The 22,215-nt window shown below is 41.2% G+C and overlaps 2 protein-coding genes across 9 annotated transcripts in view; one reads left to right on the forward strand and one right to left on the reverse strand.

Annotated features, from left to right (window-relative positions):
• ENTREP2 (endosomal transmembrane epsin interactor 2) overlaps nt 1–2,501 on the forward strand; it is a 403,126-nt gene extending 400,625 nt beyond the window's left edge. For all 5 annotated transcript variants that reach the window (XM_054042570.1, XM_054042569.1, XM_054042571.1 and 2 more), the window contains one exon: nt 1,914–2,501. In XM_054042570.1, coding sequence (XP_053898545.1) covers nt 1,914–2,099 — 186 coding nt within the window. In that variant the 3' untranslated portion in view covers nt 2,100–2,501. The remainder of the gene's footprint in view (nt 1–1,913) is intronic.
• Nucleotides 2,502–3,991: 1,490 nt separating this feature from the next.
• The window catches only part of APBA2 (amyloid beta precursor protein binding family A member 2), a 208,514-nt gene continuing 190,290 nt past the window's right edge, over nt 3,992–22,215 (reverse strand). For all 4 annotated transcript variants that reach the window (XM_054042568.1, XM_054042565.1, XM_054042566.1 and 1 more), the window contains 3 exons: nt 21,615–21,734; nt 7,138–7,278; nt 3,992–5,203 (listed from right to left, as the gene is read on the reverse strand). In XM_054042568.1, coding sequence (XP_053898543.1) covers nt 5,132–5,203; nt 7,138–7,278; nt 21,615–21,734 — 333 coding nt within the window. In that variant the 3' untranslated portion in view covers nt 3,992–5,131. The remainder of the gene's footprint in view (nt 5,204–7,137; nt 7,279–21,614; nt 21,735–22,215) is intronic.

Consider the following 22,215-nt stretch of genomic DNA (forward strand, 5'->3'; position numbering starts at 1 on the left):
TCTGTCGCATTTGCCTGCTTGTCCACTCTTTTCCTCAGCAGTATGAAAACTTCCTATGTCTTTAAATATGTGATATAGTGGTCATTATATAGCATTGTGAGAGAAACTTAAGTGCTGTACAAAGTGTCCACCATTGACCAAGGCATGGTCATAAGATAATTAGCATTAGCCTTTTGCTAGCTGGTGAGTAGAACATATTGAAATACTAACCTTACTATATCTAGTTACAGCAGTGGAAAAACAGTAATATCCTGAGATACTTAAGAATTCCACAGTGACCTTATGTCGTTAACATTTTTATTGCTTTGAAATCATTATAGGTCATTAACTCCCAAAGGGTAGAAAGCTGGAAACAGTATATTAGGGCTATAATGGAAAGCCATAACTTCTCAAAAAGAAAAATACTATAGACTGAGTGTTTTAGACAGATAGTAAAAATGGAAACCATGCATGTGATTTTTATCAAGTGTAGTTTTTGAGATCCGAGGAGACACATGGCTGCTTCAAACAAAGGGAGCAATCCTAGTAAAGTTATTTTTCCAGTCAGCAAACATTAACAAAGTCCAAGCAGCTCCATCAATCTGCTCTTGAAGCTCAGAGCCTTTTCAATAACCATTATGTAATTCAGAGTTAGAGGTGTAAATGGAAGTGACAAGCTACTTCACAAAAGAGTTGCTCTTTAAGTGATGGTGAGAAAGAACACAAATTTTAGTTAATGGACGGGAAAAATCAATCTCTCTTTCCCTCCCCCCTCTAAGCAAATGGATGGAGTTCATTGTCCCAAACTTATACCTGAGGACTAAAAGGTAAAGCTGTGTTCTAAGAAAACAGCTTCCTCTCTATCTAATTCCCCTCCTTCATGCCTCAGCAGGAGTCACAATTCCATCACTTACTCTCTGATCAGCTGAGGCCAACCACAGCAGTGCTCTGTCTCCCTCTATCTCTAAAAGTCTGTCTGAAGCAGCATAAAGAGCACGAGCCCGAGGTCACCACAGCTTAACTCAGGCTTCCTGTCTAGCTGTACTCAGGTCTGACCATTTCAGAGGCCCCCAATTACCAGTTTGTTCCCATATGAGAAGGGGGAACATATTTTCTTTAATTTAAACCAAGATTTTTTTGAAGGAGGACGGTGGTTTCTGCATTGTTTGTCCCGGCAGCAGCTACATGATGCTGCTTCATGAGTTGTCAGTGAGGAATGAAGCTGAGATTTCAGCACCAAAAGCACAGCCCCTCCCACTTGAAATAAAGGCCATTGCCTGGTGGTAGTATTAGGATTTTACCTTCTGTGGCCTAACCATATTAGGTAAAATTCAATAAAAGAGACTGAGCAGAAAACTGTTACTGTAACAGAAGTGACTGAATCTTTGCAGTGAAACAAACAGCTCTTATCCTCAAAAACAACGAGGAGTCCTTGTGGCACCTTAGAGACTAACAAATTTATTTGGGCATAAGCTTTCGTGGGCTAAAACCCACTTCATCGGATGCATGGAGTGGAAAATACAGTAGGGTATAAATACACAGCATATGAAAAGATGGGAGTTGCCTTACCAAGTGAGGGGGTCAGTGTTAAGGAGCCAATTCAATTAAGGTGGAAGTGGGCTATTCACAACAGTTGACAAGAAGGGAGGAAAAATCACTTTTGTTGTGCTAATGAGTTCAATGTAATCAAGGTGGCCCATTTCAAACAGTTGACAAAAGGTGTGTGTATCAGCAGGGGGAAATTACTTTTGGAGCGACCGATGCACTCCCAGTCTTCATTCAGACCTAATTTGATGGTGTCCAGTTTGCAAATTAATTCCAGTTCTGCAGTTTCTCGTTGGGAGACTGTTTTTGAAGTTTTTGTTGAAGAATTGCCACTTTTAAGTATCCTGTCTCCTTTTCCTCCTCCTCCCTCCATGCTCCCCCTTTATCAGGTAATTACAAGTTCCCAGCAGAATGTGAATACCTCTAGAAAACGACTTCAAGAAGATCTTCACCTTCAGAGTTGTGGTGCTCTAAGTTCTCCAGTTGCCTTCTTACGCAGGTCCCACATCACTCGCAGTTTAGAGCGGGACAGGCCACACAGTTTGATTGGAGTTTGCCGGGAGACAATCCTTTGACAACAGTTTACAGGTATGCAGAAAAGCTGATTCCAGCAAAGAGAAGAGTCCAGCACACAGAGAAATGCAAATAATGGATGGCTTAGAAAGGAAAAAAAAGTGTCTTCCTTTTGGAATTCCACTTTCTATTTAATAGTAGAAGAACACCACTCTTTTTCTGAATGTAAATTTTTAAGCCCTGCATTTTGCAAAATTTAAAGGGTTATTATTAAACTTGTAACAAATGTTTTCCCAAACAGACATGCATTGATTTGAACATATTGATGGAGATGCTGCTGCCATGCAGCATTTCCTGAAAACCATCACCAAGAGACTTTTTGTACAACTTATAAGTTGCATTTATTTAATGTACCTCAATGGGTTTTAACTATCATCAGTGTTTTAATAAAAAGTATTTCTGGACTTTGCTTCTGCAAAAACTGATTTGGTTAGAAATACAAAGATTCACTCTTATTATAGAGCATAGCTGCTTTCGCTGGTCCCTTTCTTTCCATTTCTAAGTGTACATAGGTTTCATGACGCTAAGCTAATTGTTATCTTCTGCTAGAGCTGTTTTGTTTCTCAAATGCCCCTTGCCCTTTTAAATTCTAGTAAAGGCTGCAAAGTGGTTCCTTTTTTACTTTCTTCTGAATGCTCATGAGTTTGATGGTTTGGGAGATGCCATTATATACTGAGGTCTAAATTCACTACAAATTATGTCCAGCAGGTGCACTATGGACAAAGCCATTGCACTGCTGGAATTGCCTAAAAGCCGACTTCCATAACCTTTCATGGACAATCCAGACAGGGCTACCTGGGGGAGCACAAAAAGGGCAGTTTGCCCTCCCACCTTGTTTGAGAGGGCCCCCCAAATGAGGGGGGGCAGCTGAGCCAAATTTGAGTGGCTTGGGTAGTATGGGAAGTGACTCCCCCATCCTGGCCAGGCTCAGATCCTATCATTGCCACAACTGTCGTCATCATCTGGCGGGTCTGAAGCCACCCAGAGCTAGGAGTAGAGTTGTGGATACCATTCCCACCAGCAGAGGGGCCAGAGCTCCTCTCTCCCTTTGAGGAGGGCAGCTACCCCACTGGCCTGGACCCTTGCTAACCTTGCTCCCCATTCCCTACCATCTTATACTCTTTCATCTTTACACTAATTTTGGAAGGGAAGGGGGCTCAGTTTCAGATTGTGCCCTGGGCCCTGAAAAACCTCTTCAAAACCCTGAATCTTGATACATCTTTGGCATCCCATTGGGCCCTCATCTTGCTCTGATTTGGTTTATTCCATTTGTTAGAATGGATAATTTTCTTCTCGTAGGTCTTTTGCATTAAAAATTGGTCTAAAAAACTCAACTAATGCCAATACTAACAGCAGATGGTGCCTGCCAGGTCTTTGTTAAGACCAAACCAATGCAAGCTACAACTCGGCAGAGATAGGAAAGGGCATGATCAGTGTTCTCATAAGGAATCCAGTCTAATGTGCACAATTTTAACTTTTGTAAACACATCTATGGGGTTTAATTGCTTGGCTGTTTTCATTTGTGTCACTCTGAACTTGGCAGACAATCTGTGAAAAGGTCACAAGGGTGTGTAGCTGGAGATGGGTAGCTTCAGTTCACAATGTGTGTTTGTCAATCATCAATATCGCTATATTTTAAATTGATGCTGCTTCAACTACATTCGCATGAAGCTACAGTGACATCCAGTGGCAACAAGGTAGGGTAATTGCAAGCATCCATTCACTATGAATTCTGCAGATATACCACCTACTATAATTCTGACTTCAAGGCAGCAGATGGATTCCAGCTACCTGATTCTTTGCAACTGCATTTAGATGAAGAATTAATGGGGCTATTTCTAGGAAGATTTTTGAATTCAGTAAACTTACTAACAGAATAAACAAGATAAGCAAGTTGTCTTTATTACTCCAGATTTATTAGTGATACTAGGGTTAATTCTTTCCTAAGGTCAGTTGCATGCAACGTATATGTTACTCCTTGAAATCCTAAAGCTTTAGTTACTGCATGGTAAGGCTTCTAAAGTCACAGTGTATTTTCTTCAAGGCCTTGTCCCTCTCCCTCTCCCCCCCACAAATCAAGACAAAGTTACATTAATGAACAATTTCTCATAATGAATACAACTTTACTACTACTTATTTTATCTATACACATTCTAATACTGCTGTTGGTGCTACTTCCTCCTCGTTCACCAGAACAATGCCTCAGGAACAAGAATGTTTTTATAAAAGACTAAGGATGGCTCTCCCATTGTGAGCTAATGTCAATCAAAGGGTAATAAAAAATATTACACAAACCATGGAACACATTTAAGTATCAGAAAAGCAGTTCTGTTAAACCATGAAAATTAAAAATAAATGTAAATAAAAAATTTAGTTTTGTGGCATTTATTCTTTATTTAGCATCAGAAACACTTGCCTGTTCTTTTGTTATACACTTATATTCACACCTTGCCATACTTACCATTATGACAAATGTAACATGTAACTATACCAAGAACTACAACGGTTTCACTTTACATTAGAATCTAATAGCACACATTCCTAATCACTGAAATTTTAAAATGCCATCTGCCCTAGATCAGCTTTCAAATTACGCAATACGCTGTGGAGGGACCATTACATGGGACTTGGATTTTTTTTTTTTTTAACTTGAGGCTGCTGTTCAGTTGCTTATCTTTGCAGTAAATGTTCTGCCGATTCATTCTCGTATTATCAAACATGACAGACAGATGTACACCATGCCACATGAAGATTACAAATAAATATGTATAAGTTTCAATGAGAAAAGAGTTTAGAAGATGTTGCAAAATACTATGTCTTACAAAGATTTTGTGTCAGTGATTATTGTTCTTGATAAAGATGGTCATCACTTTTTGGCAAGGGAGAGACTCTTGGCCATTCAGTTTGTGAAATCTTCAGGTCCTGTTTCAAAGCCTTTCATTCATACAAAATACAAAATTCTTTCTTCTTCTGTGTAGACTTCAACTTTGATGGAATCATTTAGTTCTTTTGTTGAGAGAGACAGCCTCATGTGCTAGATGTACAGGGGTGTCTCTTGGCCAGTTAGAAGCCTGAACATTGCAGCTGGCATAGTCTTCATATGAATCTGTCAATTGATTTACATAAAATATAGTAACAGAATTATCAGTTGAGAATCACTAGGGGCCTGATGCACATATCACTAACAGCATTCATTGACTTCAGGGGAGGTTTTCCTGGTTTCTATCTAGAGCTTTTGGGGGGTGGGGGGGTTGTTTTCAAATGACATGATATCAGAATAGCAAAAGCAATTGAAAAACCAGCTGCTATTACCAATTTCATCCAACCACCACTGTCCAAGCTAAGGAAATTAGCCAAGAAGAAAATCTCATGTACATGAAAATTCACCCGGCCTACTCAAATATTGACTGGCACTGGATTTTCCTCTATCTGCCCATCCAACACGGTATCTCTAACATGGAATGTGAACATTCAGTTTAAACTTCACCACCCACAATGTTCAAATGCATTCAAATTTAGGTAAAGCAAGTTCCCCCACCCCCATTCCTACAAAATCAGCAATTTACAAGAAGTATCATTTTCAAGCCTGTTAGCAAGGGTGATTGGACTCTGATAGGAGTAAAGGTGTCAAATAATCAAAGGAATCATCTGGCAGTAACCCTGGTAAATACTCAGTAGGAAGAGTGGGAGGTAAGCAGAGATTTCATTAAACATTGTTAAAGGACATGGCATTGTATGAACAAACTATAACAAACTTTTTTGCAGGTATTAGAAACAACCAACCTATCAACTGTAGCAAAATAAGCACAGATGGAGCTGCCACTTTGGATTTTACACCAGGAGACGTATTGCTACACTACAAGCTGCAAGGAACCAAGTATGATTTTAGATAGCAGTGATCATTTTAAAATAATGATAATCTGCACTTGTCAGACTATTTTAAAAAAATCAGACACTGCACAGTCAGGCCAAAGCCTTTTATAAATGTACAATTACTTAGGACAGCTCAAACTCTAGCTGCATTAGTCCAAAAATCATAAATTACCTGGGCTATGTTTTTAACTGCTATAGCCTTCTATTTAAATGTTTTTATATACACAGATTTTTTTTTCACATTAAAACTCCACAATGAAAAATAATAAGAAAATAAATAATAAAGGCCCACTACTCGGAATTAGTGATAATCATTTCACCACTAGAAGTAGGGCTATGCCAATTCATAAGACATAAACTGCCACATACAGCCCTCACCACCCAGTGCTTAAACACTGCTTTACCCCTTTAGTTAGGTCTTGGTAGGGAGTGCTCTGTACTAGCTCACCCTAACCAGAGGGTGGAAGGAGCACTGGCTACTGGCTCTGCAGTAATGTGGCTGCAGGGGCCACTATTGCAGTCCACAGGGCTGTGTGGTGTGTGAATTCCATCTCCCCATCCTTGTTGTGTTTAACTAAGGATTTGTGAAGGGAGAGTTGTGCTAACATGCTCATCAGTATTTCCATGGCATGAGCATAGTGATGCTATCTGAAATTCAAAAGGGACGAGAAAGTATGTCACCAACACACATCTTGTTTATCGGTCACTAGTTTCGCTAAATATGGTGAGGAACAGTTTTACTCTCCTACCCCATTCCCTAATCAGAGTCAGAGAATCTCAGCAAAAACAAAAGGATTAAAATATTAGTCAGTCTTAATCTCTCGCCTCTCTGGCTATCAATTCATTTTATGACTGGAAAATCTAAAACAGAGATGGAGACATTTTTCATAGCTCTTGGCTATACAATGCTTGACTGATATTTCTTCACCTACCTGAATGGTTGATGTCTGACTGCAGTTTCAAACGTCAAATCAGTCAGGGAAATCTTTCTTGAAAACCAATAGTAAAATGCAGATAATGTAGCCACAACTGCTTTACTTTTATGGTTTGATGGAGGGCGTAATAGAGTGTTAGCATCAGATTGTTTTGCCCAAGTATGTAGCGAGAGATTCTCACTCACCTGTTTCAATATTTTGATAAAATATTATAAATTCAGACGATTCTTACCTCTCCCACTGAGTTAGACAAGGCTTGTACTATCTTCTCGTGAGCAGTGGCCACAACACTTTGCCCATTGATCTCAATAATGCGATGTCCTACTCGGACCCCTCCCCGTTCCGCTATTCCACCTCGCATCAAGCTGCAAATCTGGCAGGCAAAGTCAGAGTTTAATTAGAGTTAACAGTTGTGAAGCTGTAGCAGGTCACTCGGAACTGGGTAGACAGACAGGTTAGCTCTGCCTGAGCTGGCGCACTAAAGAGAGCAGTGTGGCTATGGTGGATCTGGCTAGCCTCCTAAGTACGTAACTAAGGGGTTGGGCAGGATTGTATTCCGGTGCCACTACAGCCACACTATTTTCAGCATGTTCGCTCATGTCCATCTACCTGTGCTTAAGAGGTGTTTTGTGATGACTCCAAAAGATGTGACTAGAAAAATAAAATTATGCGTCTAATTTTAGGCTTTTAGGGTTGTTGTTTTCTTTTCTTTTTTTTTTTATTTTTGCAAACAGTGTCACAATTTTGCCCTTATTCCTAAGGAGTTGGAATACACAGGAGGTCAGTCTAGATGGCTTTGGGATCTATGACTGTGTACAGATCACCCAATGAAATATAAAATAGTTGCACTATCACCATGGAAATGAAATTTCAGGCCTGTGCAAAAAAATAAATAAAGACATAAATAAAGAAGGCAGGGGAGGATTGGAACCTTATGAACAATAGTTCAATAGCGGATGTCTCAAAGCAGGACAAACAGGGAGGGGAAAAAAAACAAAAGAATGTATGTTCCTTTTGTCCACACATATGCACACTCCAAATTAAACCTTAACCTAGATTTTTGTTTATACCACAAGTTAATCCTTCCAAAATTACATGGTATTTAAATGTGTCTATAGAAGTAACTAAGTAATGAATGAGAAAATGTTAACTGCTAAAACATCCAAGCAACATGATAAGTTGAAATAACATTTTGTTGGGTGAGTTTCCTGTGAGAGCCCCTCCTATTGCTGAGGTGCCACTTGTAACATATGATGCAAGGGTTGCCGTGGGAATTTCTCTCTGGGTACATTGCATCTTTAAAACTACTACATAGCGCCGCATCAGCTCCATCTCCAGGAGGAAGATTCCCTAAATCAATGGTATATGACTTTATACACAAATCAGACCAGATTATATTAAAATGTGCTTTTCTTCATGTAGTTCAAGATCAGGGAGTGAGATTCAGTTTAAATAGAAGGCTCCAGGGAGGCCACCTGGCATCTTTCACAACAGAACAGGTACAGCCAGGGCGTAGTCCAGTGAACATACTCATAGACACTGACTTCGTGGGTGCTCCGGGGCTGGAACATCCATGGGGAAAAAATAGCAGGTGCTCGGCACCCACCCTCCCCCCAGCTCGCCTCCTCCCCCCCCTCCCAAGCACACTGCGTCCCTGCTCCTCACCCTCTCTCCAAGCACTTCCCGTCCCCCCGCCGCCTAACAGCTGTTTGGCGGTGCTTAGGACTTACCCGGGGTGGGGGGAGGAGCAGGGACGCTCAGGGGAGGAGGCGGAGAAGGGATGGGGACTTGGGGGAAGGGGTGGAATGGGAGCGAGTTGAGGGTGGTGCAGGGGCAGGGCCAGGTCGAGCACCCACCGCGAAGAGGGGAAGTCGGTGCCTATGAACATACTTTAGCACTGTTCTTCCTACCTTAGTGGTTCTCACCCAGGAGGTACGCAGAGATCTTCCAGGAGGTACATCAATTCATCTAGATATTTGCCTAGTTTTACAACAGGCTACATAAAAAGCACTAGTGAAGTAGTACAAACTAAAATTTCATACAGAAAATGACTTGTTTGATTTATTTTAGAATTATATGGTAAAAATGAGAAATTAAGCAATTTTTCAGTACTAGTGGGCTGGGACACTTTTGTCTGATTTTGTACACAGGTAGTTTTTAAGTGAGGTGAAACTTGGGGGTACGCAAGACAAATCAGACTCTTGAAAGGGGTACAGTAGTCTGGAAAGGTTGAGAGCCAATGTCCTAGATCACTGCTAATGACAAGAGGATAGCTTGGCATCCTGACAGATTCCATCATTAGACTCCCCAAGGCTGGCAGGTACAGGAGGAATTTTTTGGGTGATGTGTATACCTGGCCATAAGAATTGACCTGGGACTATGTTCTCATTTACACAGGCCTCTGATGGAAGAAGAAATGTTGACTATTTTATAGAGTTGGTCAAAGCTTTTCAAGTTTCAAAATTAAAAAAAGCTACTTTTAGATTGAGCCCCCATATGACTGTATTCAGTTATCTTTCTTCCTGTCTTCAGAACAAATAGTGGCGACTTTTTAAAAATCTGTCCTAAGTAATCTGCAGGAAACCTAATGACCAAGTGTAAGTTCTGTCACTGCATCTATTATTTTGGTGACAATTTGATATATATTTTTGACTGCAGTTGTCTACAGCCTTCCCTTGCAGAAGGTTGTAGTGGTTTGTTTTTTAATAATGGTGCCATTACTACCTGTGGGACCTTAACATAGTGCTCTCCTCGTAAAGGAACACTTTGTTCACATTAGATCCAAAATTTAGGATAGGTAAAAAGCTTTTACAGCAATAATAGCAACAGAAAAATTACAGTGACTGTTTTCTCCCAACTGGAAACAAACATCACCCCACATTTACAAGACCTTTACCCAATTCTCCTCTGAATTTTAACTTTGTTACTCCCTTACCTTCAACCGAGTTACTGTCCATTTATACCAGTATGAGAACAGAATAAAAATCTATTGTTAACATGCAAGAGCCAACATGTGAATTAGAAGAACCCAAAAGATAAATGAATTAGAAACTTTCTGTAAACAAAGATGAAACTGACTAATCTATGTCCTTTTCCAAAAATCAGAGAAATGCAAAAAAGTAATCAGTTAATAGACATTACAATTTAAATTCTTTTAATATGTATTTAAGCTGCCAGCATCCCTTTAAATCTAAAATGAAATCTTTAACCAACAAAAACAGAACAGATTTAAAAGGTCACAAAAAGAAATAAACAGACCACAAGAAATAATAATTATTTAAATGCTGCAGTCCTTAATCAGACTACATTTCCATTGCCCCATAAAGATAAAAAGTCACTCAGTGCTGAATGCAGCAAATCTGCAAAAGAGCACCCATAGGAACCATTTGAATGGAGGAGATTTTTGCCAATATGTGGTTCTGGAGGCCCTGTTTCAGTGGTGAAATGATGATTGTGGCAGAGTGGGATATTCAGGTCTGAGTCCTATTGTGATTTCTATTTGTACTGAATCCCCCATTTTGAATTAGCACATCCATTTTATGTTATGTGCTGAACTCCTGTCTAACTTTGCCCAAAGCAAGGTTACTATGATATATTGCAGTCAGCTACTCTGACCAGGAAAGGTGCTCGATGCCTTGGTGAAGGACAATCTCTAAGAGGCCATCAAGACAATATACTAGGGCCATTTGAGTCAGATTCTCTCTCAACTGCCGGACCATGCCCATGGAACAATGGACTCTACACAGGCGCCTGGAGAGGGACAGGACACAAGCAAGCCTATGGAACACTTGGCAAAAAGGGACAGAGACTGAATTTAAGGAGGGGTGCTTCTCTGAGGGGGGACCATCCATTGCCACAATGAAGACCAAGCTGGAGAGGGAGAAGGCAGGAGGGACTCTGCTTAGCCTGAAATGTTGGCAAGACCTGATTCACAGAAGGTGGTGGGAGGCTGCATCTTGGGACTTCTATTATTGTACAAAGATCTGTAACTCTGTGGTGGGTTTTTTTTTTTAAATGATGTGACTGTGGTTAAGAAATTACTTTGCTAAGGCTGTGTCCCTTGCCTTCCTGTCATGGGTTTAAACTGGTGAAATTCTGGAGGAACATGTATAAACAACTAAGGTGTTCAGGAGGTTTGAAGCTAGGTTGACCAGACAGCAAATGTGAAAAATTGGGACAGAGGATGGGGGGGTAATAGAAGCCTACATAAGAACCCCCCCCCCCCCAAAAAAAAAAAAAATCAGGACTGTCCCTATAAAATCAGGACATCTGGTCACCCTATTTGAGGCAGTAATTCCAGGATCTGAGTTAGTCAGACTGTGGCGTCCCATGTCTCAGGGAATGGCTCACGCAAGAGATCTGAGCTAGGGAGTGCACCTTAGAGACCCAGAGCTATGACCAGTGAGTAGACTCACTCTGACCCACTTGACTTAGAAGCCTGTGGGACCCAGCCTGGGTCCAGTTACTACAAGAAGAGGACTGAGACAGGCTGTAAAAAGGATCATTAATTCAGAGTGGAGGTCCCTTACGAAGTATGTGATTGTAAAAATACTTAACAAAATCCCTTTCACAGTTTCAATTCCGGGCTGGGAGTGGGAAGGGGGGATGGGGAGTATAGTACAATAGGGATTAGTAAAGAGATTGGAAATTGTATGATAGGTGGAGTCCTTCAACAGATTTACATTTAGAGGAACTTTGTTTAAATTTACTTTTTTTTCAGCTGATTGTCTACCTTAACAACCTTGTGAAAAATACAATACAAAACATGAGAGAGAGAAAAAATGGCACGTCTGTCAGCTGTCAGAAAATATTTGTTCTGAAATATACTGAAAAGAACAGCTTCCTACTTCATCTCTCTCCCATTTTTATTTTTAGTTTCGATTAGAATGGTCACTCATCAAGACTCCCCTGCAGCAAAGGAATTTAAAAGCAACTTGTACGGTCGGATGTTACACCAGTGCTGAAGTTTCAAGTTTCATTAAAGTCAAAAAGAAAAGGCTTTTTAACATGTCCTATGTGTCTGATTCAAAAGGAGCAGCTGGCAGTCTGGCAGGGAGGAAAAGGTCACTGGGGAGGTCAGACAAGATAATCACAGGTTTGTAGTTTACCCTAGGGCTCAGCTTAGTTCTCAATATAGTTAGGACTCAGCATAGGGGAAACTATAATCATTTGTATCATGGAATAGACTTTTGTGGAGTGTCTAGATTGGCATTGGAGGCACTCAGCACAGGATCAGGAACCCTAGTCTAGACTAGGCCTATCCTAGGAAGTCCAGGTGCTCCAATTATCTCTGCTGCATCCTGCAAAGCTTAGACCTCCAGTGTTCTCATTTGTGCAACCCATTAATGTTTGCCCAAGCGGTTCTAAAATTAATAAAAAGTCTGATGATATAAACACACACTAACAGGCCATTTGTCCCTTATAGCACATCATATTTTTCCAGGAAGAAATTTTGATTTACATATACTACTTCAGGGAGGGAAAAAATTCTTAAAAGATGTTGGAGATGGGAAAGGGAAATAGTTTTAGCTACACCTTCTAAGAGTAACGAACCTGAAACTAGAAAGCACCAGACCAAAACTAACTGGCATCAGCCCACTTTTCAGGGAGATGGAGAGAACTGCTATTAGGCCACTAGCGTGCTCTTATTCATGCACACACAACTCAGCTAAATTACAATTAATAGACCTGGAAGGGATTATGTCATGCACATGCCCCCAAAAGAGAATTTTGACAATTTGCCAGAATGGGCTATGGTCTAAATATGGAATTCCCCTATCTAAAAACAAATCTGCTTTGAGCACTAAATCAATCAGTCTTGTTCCTGGCTTCTGTGCACATGGACCTCCCCAACCTTAAGCGCCTCTGAAGCTCCAGAAAGGACATCTCTCTACCCCAATCATTGCCTTTCACCTGTAAAATCAGAATCCCTGTGTTTTGTGTCCTGGTCCGGGTGAGTCACATCAGCCCATTGCCACATGGTCCACACCACATATCCAGCCGGCAGTCCTACTTCACAGATCGCACCGGGAATAAGAACAGAGTGGAGGCTGACCTTCAAAGCAGTAGCTCTCCTTCTGTACCAGTAGCTCTGAACTAGCTCTAGTAATACCTACTATACTACACCACCATGGATCTATTAATTAATTACCCCACCTGCATTTCATCTACCCCACGCCAATGGAGACTTAGCTAGCTAATACTTTGCTCTCAAGGCAGGCCTACCCCAGTTGGAGACTTGTGATCCTAACCCCAAAAGTCTAGCTGCATACATGAATATTCAGCTCACTCAGATAAATCTAGATTACTCTTGCTTACAATATGCCCTTTTTCAGATGAATAAAATTCCAAAGAAGTGCAAAATCCCTATGCCCTGCTTGGAATGGAGTGCAATTCTCTATACTGCATAACTACTTTATTTAATCAGGTACACTTATATTGCATGCACATGAAGGGAGGCCAAAAATTTGGCCCTTCATAGTCCAAGAAAAAAATACAATGCATATTTGGAACAGGAACAAAGACACAGATTTTACATTAAGACAGAAATTCTTAGAGATGGACAGAAAAATAAATACATCACAATGGCACCAAGTCAATAGTTTTCCTTTCATGTGACTGACATATCTCCTTACTCTACTGCTCTAAACAAAGCAGTGCAGAGCCAAGACAGCAACAGTGATCACCACTACAAAAACATTTACAAGCAGTTCCCAAACAGCAGTATATGAGGTCTTGGCTACACTACCCGCCAGATTGGCGGGCAGCGATCAATCCAGCAGGGGTCAATTTATCACGTCTAGTATAGACATGATAAATCGACCGCTGAGCGCTCTCCCATCAACTCCAATACTCCACGAGAATGAGAAGCGCAAGCGGAGTCGACGGGAGAGTGTCAGCTGTCAACTTACTACAGTGAAGACACCGCGGTAATTAGCTCTAAGTACATCGACTTCAGCTACGCTATTCATGTAGCTGAAGTTGTGTATCTTAGATCGACTCTGCGCGGTAGTGTAGACAAGCCCTGAGATACCACACTCACCCCTCTCTAATTCTAACAGCCACGTAACAGCGGTATATCAGCTACTGTCGGGTAGGAAATGTAGTACATTTTGTCTTTTTTCATAGTCAACACTGTGCAGAAGACTGTGCTGGGGTCTATTCTGTCTCCTGGTAAGAGGCAGGAAGGGCACGGCTTGATTTTTGTATATCGGAGGCGCAGTTAGCAGAGTTGAGATTTTAAAAACTGAACGGGTTTATCTTTTGTAAACTGAGAAAATAGTAAAATTGTCTTTTGATTTGTAAATTGAGAAAAAAAGGTGATCCTAGCAGAGAAAGAATCAATATTATATAGAATCCCATGATGGCAATTTTTGCAGTCACTATCCTTATTATAACCACATGTCAAGCATTATTATTATTTATTTGTTGAGCTCTGAGCATTTTGTTCAGTGCTAAATATAAGCATAATAAAACATGGTATGTGCCCCAAGGACTTTGCAGTCTAATTCAGATACAGTCACGATACACTGGCAATGGGGCAAGCTGGAAGCAGTGGAAGTGCCTGAGTTGAAAAGCTTTTTGTGGATGAAAAATAGCCTCACAATATTGACAATTTCCTTAGAACCCTCTCTCTCTAAATACAATGCCACAAACAATGGAATCCTTTCCTATTCTGTCAAAGCTCACGCAATATAAGGGAGAGAAAATGCCTCTCTAGCCATTGCTCCTTGTTTGTGAAAGCAGCCTCCTTCAGCCTTTTGAAAGGTATTTTCGTCTGTATTGTAAATAACAGTGTGAGTGGTGCCATCGAACGCATGGGCTGTAATTAGATCTCAGGGTTCTGCTGTGGTTCATAAATCACTTCAGCGACCCTTTCATGGTTAAAGGAGCCAGCAGAGCCATCCACAGAATTGCAACCTTGATTTCACTCCCACAGAACATATCATTTTACAGACAGTTTTTACCTTCTAATCATACAGATGACAAAATCCTCCAGACTGCAGTACATCCATTTAGTCCAGCTCTCTTATCAAAAAAAGATTTTTCAATAAAATTAGAAGTTTATTACCTGCCATGGGGGATTTGTACATAATAATCAGACAGGAAAAAGCCTTCATGTGCCCAAAGAACCCTGTAAATACATTTTCCTCACTATAAAAAACTGCAGACAACAGGTCCACTTACAGTACACGCTTTCAGAAGCAAACGGAAAGGTGAACGGTCAGCCCTGAAGCACAAAGGCAATGATAAGTCTGCATTTCTGTGGCATGTTCCATCTGATGCTCTGATAGAGCTTTACAAACATCAGAGAATTAAAAGCCTTCACAATAGGAAAGCAGTGAGGGAAAGCAGTAATATTTTACCCTCATTTTAGAATCTGATCTAACCAGGACAAGGACCATGCCTTGCACTTGGTCAGTGTCAACAGAACCATAACTATAGGCACAGATCTTTCTATCTCAAGTTCTGTGCTTTAAGCACTGGCCCATGCTGCTGCTCCTGTATTTGCAAGACAGCCTTTTGGGCTCCTCAGTCTCTGGCTATTGGAGGCAGGGCCCATTGCAGAGGAGAAGCACTCAGTCTCGGTGGGGGGAAATGCTGAATGCACCACTGTAATGAACACTCTCTGGTAACTAGGAAGTTAAGCAACATTAGTTCCTCAGAGGAAACCATACAGTGACAATGGGGTGAGCCTGATTGTAGAGTGTGAACCTGTGTCTCATGAATTAAAGACAGTGGCAGCATTAGGCATGTGTGTAATAGGGCCCCCACACCACACAAACAGACAGATGCTGCTCAGAGGGTCACTTCAATTCTTCATTGCATCTAATCCCGCACCAGTGGGGAAAGAATGAATGGCCTAACTGCCTTATCCCGCACACTGCTTAGAAAGTTGTGCTTTGGCTCCACCTCCTGGCTTCCTAATCCAGGCCAGGCGCTGGTCCAGCAGAGGCCGTGCAGCCTCACAAACAGGTGAGTGGGTGAGGGTTTCGGGCAAATGGGGCACCATGGGTACATGGAGGTGAGGGGTGACCTCTTTATATGTGGGAAGGGAGCTGGGTGGAGAATGACATACTTCTTCCCAGATGGCCCAGGAAAATCCAGCACTGACTGGCACAATGGACTTAGATAGCAACAGGTGCAATTCACCCCGTGTATAAAGCCAACACAAAGCCTATGTACCATTTAGGGCCTACACGAACACCAGACAGAACTGAAATCTAAAAATAATGATCTACTTTAAACAGCTAATCATCTTTATTAAGGGGCATAGTCTGCAAAGCAGCCAGAGAGAGAATGCTGTTAAAGCAATAATTTATTGTAGATAGCAATATGTAATCTGTTATGGTTTATCATGACAACAGCAGCATCTTTCCAATGCTTATTATCAGGACACAATAAGCCAAAAGGGCCATTTAAATATAAGTAATTGTATCAGAAAGACCATTTGTTTTCATTGTATAGTAGAAGTATTAATACAATGTACAAAAACGGGAATGGATCTAGAACAACAATATGCTGATTTGTTCCCTCGTTCTGCAACTCTTTGTCCATTGCATCAATGTGAGTGAAAAAAAGGACAAGAACAACAAACTACAACTAAAAAACATGCTGACAAGGAGACTAGATTCATACTGTAGAGAGCATAAGCATCCTGGGCTAAAATATGCTACCCCAAAATCACACCTCCCTTCCCCAAAAATAGCTAATAAAGTCATATTGATCTGAATCCATCTCCAGAATGAATACAACCAAAACCAGAAAATTTAGCATTCTAACTTGTTAAGCTTCCATCAGAATTCAAGATACATGGCAGCATACCCCATGTAGTCCATGTGGCCACAGTACCAGATTCAATTGACAAGTTCAGAAAAGGGGTACTACCATTAAGTAAGTTCAGGCAAAGGTGTACTGAGCCAGGATGTTTATAGTTTGCTGTATTTGTTGAACATGGTGACAGCCCCAGAGATGATTAAATAAAGCATGATTGATCTGGATCTAATTCTTGTGGTCAAGAGCCTATATCAGGGGCGGGCAAACTTTTTGGCCTGAGGGCCGTATTGGGTTTCTGAAATTGTATTGCCTGGCCCCCAACCCCTATCCAACTCCCCCTGCTTCTCGCCCCCCGGGACCTCTGCCCCATCCACACACACCCCTGTTCCCTATCCCCTGACTGCCCCCCACTGCCCCATCCAACCCCCCTCCTTCCTGACTGCCCCCTGGGGACTCCTACCCCCATTCAACCCCCCTGTTCCCCGCCCTCTGACCGCCCCAACCACTAGCCACAACCCCACCCCCTGACCACTACCACCCCGAACTCCCCTACCCCCTTACCACGCTGCCTGGAGCACCGGTGACTGGTGGCGCTACAGCTGCGCCGCCCAGAGCACCAGGACAGGCAGCCACGGGAGCCAGCCACACCACCGTGCAGCACAGAGCACTGGGTCAGGCCGGGCTCTGCAGCTGCGCTGCCCCAGGAGCTCGCAGCCCCGCCACCCAGAGCATTGCGCTGGCGGCACAGTGAGCTGAGGCTGTGAGGGAGGGGGAGCAGCGGGGGAGGGGCCGGAGGCTAACCTCCAGGGCCAGGAGCTCAGGGGCCAGGGGGGCCGTAGTTTACTCACCTCTGGCCTATATCCTATTTTCTGGAGGAATGCGGGGGGGGAAGTAGGAGAACAAAGATGGAACTAAATCTGTATGGTTTTTTTCATCTGTTACAGATTTTCCACTGTGTTAAGTGACAAGCTGTAATATAGGGAAAACCTTAGCACTTACATAAATAACGAGTTTTATTCCAGTTTTCCCACTGTGTACTGGACAGGAATATATTAAGAGTAAAACTCTGCCAGTTAAATTCTTTGCTCTTCAACCATTTATTCAGAGCAAATGGCTAAACCCTGATACAGCGTTTATTTTTTCACTGAAATAATTTTGAATGTTAGGTACTGCATGTATTTAAATCCTGCAGCACACATTTTGTTAAGTGTATATCTTAAATATACATGAAAGGGGGGAATTCCCTATATATAAGCGTAAGATGAAGGAAAAAGTAAAATATTAATCACTTGCTAAGTTACAGCCATTTTAATGCACTTTTAAAACAGAACCCCTCTTTTGTAAAGAGCTTTGAAATTATAGATGAAAAGTGATAAATATCAATAGTAAAGATAGGACTGGACACACACCAACCTGATTTAACCCATGAACCACAAACATAATGCCCCTTTAGAGGGGAATTATTACATTTAAATGCCTTCATCATTTCTAAGCAAGTTGCTCCCAAGCTTTTGCACAAATGGTGAACCACATCTTGAGAGAGATTGTCTCATGTTCACCTCCCTCCCCATTCATGATGACACAGCATCTCTGTGGCAACTACAGCCACTTCTTCCATCACATATGCATTTTTAGCTGACTTTGGAGAAAGAACGGTTTGCTTTTGTTCTACACTTTCTACTTCTGCTCCTTTCATCTCCTTCCATTTGCTCCAGTTCCCTCAGCTGGAAACCAGGGAAGCTAGCACAACCTGACCAGCCAACTGTTTGCAGAGCACCAGAAAGTGTCTCCCAGAGCACAGCTCTGCATTGAGCAAGGAAATTAAATCCTACAGAGATAGGGAAGCGCTGCAGTTGCCTGCTTTTCATCCTTCCCAACCGTACACGTCTCTCTGATGTGCTATGGGAACAAAACCCAGCCTAAAAAGCTTTTTTTTTTTTTTTTAAATACATTCAGGTTGTTTACAGACCATTCAGGAATGTAATGGCTTTACATCCTGCACAAAGGAGATAAGCAGAATGAAAGCAAATACAGCAAGCCTGTGTTCTGATGAGGCATGTAAATAACTAGCAGATGCATGCATAACAAGATAATGGCACTGAAGTGGAGGACATTTAATTACAGCCATTCAGGCAAGTTATCCCTTCTCTAAGCTAATGCTGAATCAAGAGGAAAAAGTGCCTGTGTTTTGTGGGGTTTTTTTTTGAGCCCAGTGATCCTTTATAATCACATATCTAGTAATTAGAAAATTCTACTTTTTAAAATGCAAAGAGTCAAATGATAAGAGAGTTACATTATTAAAGGCACATATTTTAAAATATAAATCAAACTTAGAGTACGTGTGCCAGTTGTTCTTGGCCTTCAAATCCAAATTGTGACTTTTCATAACTGAATTGCATTGCAGGTCCTTCTTATTCTTCACCACTTACTATAAATGCGGAGTCTTGTTTCGTGAATTTGGTAATTGTGAATGTTGAGACTAACTCAAACTGAATTATGACCTTACACCAAATGGTGAACATGGTAAATGTCCACTAGGTGGAGCCAAACCACCATGGACTGAAACAGCTGTGACACTGACAATTCAGTTAGGGTGGTAAGTGTGTGGAGATGAAGGAGGTGAGGAAGTGGCGAGGGGGAGAGAAATACAGACTGTGCCTCAGTCTGTATTAGCTTTTCTGACTGTAGTTGGGAGAAATGTTTCACACGCTCCCATCTGTGCCCATTACTCCCCCATTCTGCCCAAGCTCACTCCAGAACTGCTTCGGAGGGATTCAGAGGGGAACTGTGAAAGTTGACAGGTGTGGAGAAGCAAACGGTTCAGACAGACACATCCCTTAAGGGAGGATTTATTAAAGGGGATACTCTATATCCTAGTAAAGAGGAGAGGATAGAAGTTGATGAAGTACAGGTAGGAACTGAAGAGAAACAGTCCAATGAATGAGATTCTCATTCAGTTACATCACATGAAAGCAGACAACTAAATATTGACAAGTTTTATAAGTGCTTGTATACAATTCTAGAAGGCTAAATACTAAGATGGGTGAACTTGAGTGCCTGATATTCAATGAGAACATTGATATAATAGGTATTACAGAAACTTGGTGGCACAATGATTATCAATGGGACACAGTAATAACGGTACAAAATATAAAGGAGGTCACATTGGTGCAAGAGTGGCCCTATATGTGAAAGAAAGCATAGAGTCAAATTTAATAAAAAATCTTAAATGAATCAAACTGTACCAAAGAATCTCTACAGACAGAAATTCTATGCTTGACTAGTCAGAGTATAGCAATAGGAATATATTACTGACCACCTGGCCAGGATCTCCCTGACATGTGAAATGCTCAGGTAGATTAGAAAGGCTACAAAAACAAAAAACCCAATAATAATGGGGGATTTGAACTATCTCCAGATAGACTGAGTACATTAATGTGTGCTTCTTGAAGCAGCTAGTCCTAGACCCACAAGGGGAGAGGCATTTCCTGACTTGATCCTAAATTCATCACATGATCTGCTCCAAGAGGTGAAGATAGCTGAACCACCCAGTAACAGTGACCATAATGTAATTTAAATGTAACATCCCCGTAGGGGAGAAAATACCAAAGAAACCCACCACAAGTAGCATTTAACTTCAAAAGGGGGAACTACACAAAAATGAGGAGGCTAGTTAAACAGAAATTAAAAAGAACAGTCACAAGACACAAATGCCTGCAAGCTGCATGGAAACTATTTAAAAACACCACAATAGAGGCTCAAATTAAATGTATACCCTAAATAAAAAAAGTAAGAGGATCAAAAAAAAAAAAAAAAAAAAAAAAACAACCCACTACCAGAGCTAAACAACAGAGTAAAAGAGCCAGTTGTAGGCAAAAAGATATCATACTGGCAGGGTAGTGGAAGATGAGAAGCAGGCTTATTCCTAGCTCCCTTTTTTAAATAGTGGATGCTCTATTTATTGTGAAACTCCTCTGAAAATTAACCCTTTTCTCCACAGGCACCAATGTAAGTAAGTTCCACTGCATGTGCATTGGGCACAATCTTTAAAACTTGCCATTCAATGCTTCTACTTTTATTTACAGTGTATTTACAATATTCTTTATTCCTAGAATGGGGAAGCACCACAGATGTTACAAACAACATTTAAAGTTATATTACTAATGAAAAGGTTTTACCGGGCATAGCACCACATCGTATATAGTAGATCAGAGGAAGCACAGACAAAGGGGTAGTAGATTTAAGGATGTCGACATACAGTAGATTTAATATGAAGGTTTGATAAATCAAGGGATCAAAATGGAAAAATAGAGGTCCTGTATTTGTGGAATATGGGTACAGATCAGACAAACTGAATTCTCAGAAAACAGATATCCTGATGGCATGATGGTCTTAGTGATTATGACTCAAGCTCACATACAAGCTCTACACAAATTTTCACTGGCTATGAACAGCCCCTTCTCTTCAAGCCTATCAGCAGCAATGAATACTTCAGGGATGGGACTTACGCTTGTGACTTTAGGTCTCACTGACCTCAACAACTGGCACAGCCTAACTGCACTGCATGCCCCACATCAGCAGCCTGTCACATCCTTGACTGCTACTTTACTTCTCTCACCCTCCCATCTGTTCCTTCTGCTAGACAGATACTAGGACATCCAATCTCCTAAAAATCAAATGTTTACTTTGTGTTTGGGTACATGCTACAACAAACAACATTACACACACACACTTATCTCCACAACATACAGATGTAACATTCTGCCTCTGAAATATACTGCTTGCAAGGCTACTTGATAAACCAGGAAGCTCACAAGGTTCAAAGTGCATAAAAAGTACACAATATGTTTTTGTTTTTTTTTAATATTCCAGTTATTTAGCTTTTTAACATGTTTCCACATAAAAGCCATAAACAATAAAGTACAAACTTACGATTCCATTCTGTACACTGAAGCCCAGCTGGTATTTCAGGTCTGGTCGTTTTATGAGGACGGTTGTAACAGGAGGACAGCTGACAATGTTCAGTTTCACCTGCGTCTGGTTCTTAAGACCCTGAAAAATATCCCAAATGTTAGCATTTTCTGAAGTAGTTCTAATTGGTGCTCACTGGAAGTATGTGACGTTGCTGAGCTTGAAACCCTGTATTCCTCTCCCCCTGCAGCTGCAACTAACATAGGACTGCCCATATGAAGGAACATTCTGCGACTCTAAATGAAAATTATCCTATTGATCCTGAGGAAAGAAGTCAGGGACTCTTTCCAAACTATTAGTTCAGCTGGCCATCCCAAAACCTTACCAACAATAACAATTCACTCTTATATAAATAGTACCTTCAACGCAAGGATCTCACAGCCCTTCATAATCATTAAAGGATGCATCTTCAACATGTCTCATAATAAGATACTGTAATCTCCATTTTACAAATGGGGATAGTGAGGCCAAGGCCTTCTCTGCTCTAACAAATTATCTCAAATTTTCCAACCATCATTAACACCGAACCACCTCCAACAGCATTAGCAATACTGTGGGTCGT

The sequence above is a fragment of the Malaclemys terrapin genome, chromosome 10 (genome assembly GCF_027887155.1).
Source record: "Malaclemys terrapin pileata isolate rMalTer1 chromosome 10, rMalTer1.hap1, whole genome shotgun sequence".
Taxonomy (NCBI): domain Eukaryota; kingdom Metazoa; phylum Chordata; order Testudines; family Emydidae; genus Malaclemys; species Malaclemys terrapin.